The 4404-nt window shown below is 47.5% G+C and overlaps 1 protein-coding gene across 2 annotated transcripts; it reads left to right on the top strand.

Annotated features, from left to right (window-relative positions):
- Positions 1-268: 268 nt before the first annotated feature.
- Positions 269-2786, top strand: FBXO48 (F-box protein 48). Of its 2 annotated transcripts, none has more exons than XM_010574780.1 (2): positions 269-743; positions 2140-2786. In XM_010574780.1, the coding sequence occupies exons 1-2, from the start codon at positions 441-443 to the stop codon at positions 2299-2301; spliced, it is 465 nt and encodes a 154-aa protein (XP_010573082.1). In that variant the 5' UTR covers positions 269-440; the 3' UTR covers positions 2302-2786. The 2 variants fall into 2 exon arrangements, with proteins under 2 accessions (XP_010573082.1, XP_010573083.1); XM_010574781.1 differs by having other exon boundaries at positions 847-2231.
- The last annotated feature ends 1618 nt before the right edge of the window (positions 2787-4404 follow it).

The following is a 4404-nucleotide window of genomic DNA, read 5'->3' as shown; positions in this document are numbered from 1 at the left end:
AGCGGCACCCTTCCCCTCACGGGAGGCCAGGGGTCGCGGCCGGCGGGCCGCGCCAGCCCGCCCGGGGAGGTGTCGTTAACTCGGGGCCCGCGGCTATGCTCCTCGGGGCCGGGGCCGGGCTCACCTCGGCGGTTGCTACCGCCGCCGGCGGGACGGGGCACAGCCCGGCAGGAGCCACCGCCGGGGCTCGCCCGAGGGCCGCTGACGCCGCCTGATGACGCACGGGCACTACGTCACACGCCACCGCCTCCGCGAGCCCGAAAAGCGAAAAGACTCGCATTAAAAACCACCGACAACCCCCTCCCCGCGCCGTGGCGTGACGCGGCGGCCAGAAGGCAGAGACATGCCGGCCGGCGGAGAACCGGCCCCGGGTGCTGCTGGCCGCAGCCACCCGGAGACGCAGCGGCCGCGGTGACGGGGACCGCCCTTCGCGCCCCGAGATGGCGGGGGAGCGCTCCGCCGCCGGGAGGGCCGCGCTCCTCTCTGCCGGCCGGGAGACGGGGCGAGGAGGAGGAGGAGGAGGAGGCCCGGCCGATTTCGTGGCTCTCCTCCCGCCGGAGGTCAGCTCTCGGATTTTCAGCGACCTGGACATCGAGAGCTTGTGTCACGCGGCCGTGACGTGCAAGGGCTGGCACCTCGTCATCGAGAGCGATGACCGCTTATGGCGACACCACTGTTTGAGCATGAGGGCCGTCTGCCAGCGGGAGATCGACTGCGATCGGGGAAATGGATATTCCTGGAAGGTAAATTTAACGTCGGTGAGGTAATGTCGGCAGCGCTGAGGCTTCTGGGATCGGTAGTAGAACTATGTAAAGAAGTTCCATCAGCACTTCTCATCTGTCCCAGCTTTATGGGAGAACTGCTGTAAACTGCGTGGCTCAGTAGTGCACCCCAACAGCTGGACATCTGGTTAAATGCACAGAGAGATGAAAGCAACGCTGCCCTGTTTCCTACCCAGAACCACCTCTGGCTGGCTCAGCGTGCCCCGCTTACTCCTCACGCTGCCCCACATAGCCTCAGCCCTGACGTTCATCACGTCGAAGTCTGCACAGCCCTAACATAGAAGAAAGCCCACATCTCACTAGACAGGGCCAGGGGAGAAGACAACATATTCCCGCTAGGCAGCGTGTGCTCTCTGGTTGTATTTCATGGGAATAGTTCTGCTGGTGATGAAGGACTTCCCGGAAATTCATCCTAGGTAGCTCTGCCTCAATACACCTTGAGCGACGCGTATCCAGGAGAAAAAAAAAATGGGGTGGAGAAGAGGAAGCAAGCAGGAGCTTGGAGAAGCTGTTCAAACTCTCCCCATGCACACTCCCAGTTACAGCTGCTCTGAGGAGTTAGGAGCTGGACATGCTGGAACATCTATCACTGTCGAGTCCAGCCTGCAAACTGAGGGAGATCAGGAAAGGAGTGGTTTCACAGTTACTACTCTGGACCAGCTGGAGGGCGATCCCCACCTCATTTTAGCTGGTGTGTTTGAGAGCAGGGCTGTGGTGCAGCATTGAAAAGAGAAGCAGCAGCAAAAACAAACAGTTCTGGACTCTCACATTTCAGTAGAGGTGTTTCAGTATGAGGCAAAGCCTTGAGCAGGTAGTGGTTGCCCTTCAAACATACAGATCTTAGTCCTCTTGCACTGGAATTTCCAGAGCTCCCTGCACTGATTCTCTATTTTATCTGTATTTTGGAGAGGGGATTTGAAGCAGAAGCAACAATCACACCAAGTCAGCATTCTCTTGCACTAAAAGGTTGGCTTAACAGAAGAATCTAGCCAGCCTGCATTAAGAGCCCAAACAAGAGTTAAAGGTCATAAATAACCTAAAGAGGAAGAGAAAGTGAACCACACCTTTTTTAAGGAGTAAGGAGGAAGATTAATTCCTGGTTTAGGGTTTTGATCTTGACCCTCAAAGAATTGAGGCAAGAAGTGATTCTCCACCCAACTTAGAACAGAAAAGATGGAAGCAGACCAAGGTCTGCTTCTTGGCAGCAGTACATCTTCCTGGGCTTAGCATCTAGATATCCAAAGACATGTTCCAAATCTTTTTTCTAGCATTACCTTTCCAATGCAAAACTTACTTGTATTGAATGGAACCTAAATCAGTTCATTTCCAAGATTTGAGCTGTCTGTTTTTCCATCAGATCACATTACTGAGAAACTACTGGAAAAGCAAAGTGAAGCAAGAATGGCTGAGCGGGAAATACAGCAACATTCCTTCACAAAACAGCTTGCCAGAGAAAAGCATGTATCCAATGGATGCTGACACATGGGGAGAAATCCTGGAAGCAGAACTTGAGAGATGAGAAACCAGTGCGGGTTCTTGCAACTCAAGAACCTTCTATCAACAACTCACAGACTGCCAAACTGTAAATACTTTGCCCTTCAAAAATCAGTTGTGTTTGCAAACATGTGATGAAAGCTTCTCAAAAAAAAAAAGTTAGGTCTATCTTTTTTTTTATTTGCACTTCATTGTATTAATTTTCTGTAAAATTCTAAATAAGACTAAATATTTAGTTGTAATTTTATATTTGCAAATTTAATGTCCTGCTGTATTGTCAAAAAGATGTCGATAGTACTTTCAACTTGCACTTTTTATTTTGGAAGAGATGACTTTAAAAAAAAAAAGTGTGTTTGACTTAAGTGTATCACATCAGCAGCACAACAGGAGAGCTCACAAAGGAAGGCTGGGGAAGGGACAAATCCAGACATTGGAAAGAAAAGAGGACAAGGCAGCCACCTCAAGATCAGCTGAACATCGCCAGTGCCCATCTCAAGGGACAGAGCCCTCTCAGGGATCTTTTCTGAAGCTGCACCCGTGGAGGTATTAGTGCTCGGCAGCGCTGCATTTCCACTGCCTGGCTGTGGGATTTCTGGATTAGGACCCACAGATCCAGGCACCAGGCAGGACTGAAGCAGCCACGTAACTTAACAGCCTCTCTGCCATCAGCTATGCATTTTAGTAATTTGCATGATGAGGAGTAGAGCAAAATTTACCACTTTAAACAAAGTAACTCAGATAACACAAAAGATAACACAACTTCATATATTTTTATAGCCAGGCTAAAACACATGCAGAAACTCAGTTTTTTCCTACATGATGATCTCCCATCACACAGTCCCTGCTTTACCAGCACCAGTTTTTGGCACTGACTTTAAAAACTGCTGCTAACGAAAGAGGAGATGCCTGTCTCATTGCCTAAAATGAAAGTGACCACAAATTCAATTTATTACAATTCCATTTGAATATCACCTTTCCCTACCTACTTTGCACTAAACAGTAAAGTAAGTGGGAAAGCCCTGGGAAGTTCCCAATTGCTTGAGGTATTCCTACAAAATTCAGTCACTAATCTGGGACCAATTTTCTATAGAAAGACTTGTATCATGCTTATGAAACTTAGTTAATATGAAGTGATTTCAAATCAACTACTGCGGACTTTGGCAGAGGGCCTTCTGGCAACAGCGTAAGAACAGAGGTGTTCTGTCATGAACATGAGGTTCAATGGCACTAGATCAGGCCCCTGTTAGAGTCAGAGTTTACTGACATTAGGTCCCGCCCACTAGATGGAGCAGTAGAGCAGTTCTGCTCTGAAAATACAGACCATGGTCCTCCGGGCTAAGATCCAGTACCGTTTTTTGTTCGATGGTGCTGGTTGTTAAACAAACCATTAGTTTAAAGTTGCTTCCAACTTATGCATTTTTATTTTCTCACAATTATTTAACCATTGCAGAATATCTAGTGAAACTATTTAGTTTACTCCCCTTTACTGCAAGTGCCTAGGCTCACAGGCTGTTTATTGTAGGTGCCCCTATCTACAGGTCAAGGAAGAAACAGAACAGCCAGATAAAACTGGTAGTTCGAAAATGCTTCCAAGAACAGTATGTTACCTGATCCCTTTTCTAGTTTGGAGCATTCAACAGATTTCATCAAAACTGATCTACTTCCCTTGGCCTCCTACATTTTTCCCATTAGAACAGTTTTCAGTTCTTAAGCACCAGTAGCTTTTCTAAACCATGAGTAGCATATCTAATCGAGACAGCTTTCTCATCAATTACATTGTGTGACTGGATAATGTTTCTTATACATCTTTTGCAATTTAGTCCTTATAGATGAGTGTTAGTCCCAGGATCAGGACCCCGTTGCACTAGGTTTTATAAAGATGCATAACACCTGCCTTTACTGCCAAAAGAGATGACTACTACATTAGCCTAAATGCATGCAGTACCCAAAATTCACTGAAGCTTCTGCTATCACCCTGCTGCCAAACATGGCTGAAGTGTAACTCGGAGTAAAGAGCATTGCTAAGTATAGTGGGTGCAGCACACAGCTCAATGAATTGCAAACACTGCTTCCTTTATATTAGCTATTCTGCTCTAAGATTATATCTAGTTAGTTCAAATTAAAAAAA

The sequence above is a fragment of the Haliaeetus leucocephalus genome, unplaced genomic scaffold (assembly GCF_000737465.1).
Source record: "Haliaeetus leucocephalus isolate CR32 unplaced genomic scaffold, Haliaeetus_leucocephalus-4.0 Scaffold450, whole genome shotgun sequence".
NCBI classification, from domain to species: Eukaryota; Metazoa; Chordata; class Aves; order Accipitriformes; family Accipitridae; genus Haliaeetus; species Haliaeetus leucocephalus.
The sequence above is the reverse complement of the archived record's forward strand: the minus strand, read 5'-3'. Positions and strand labels throughout refer to the sequence as shown.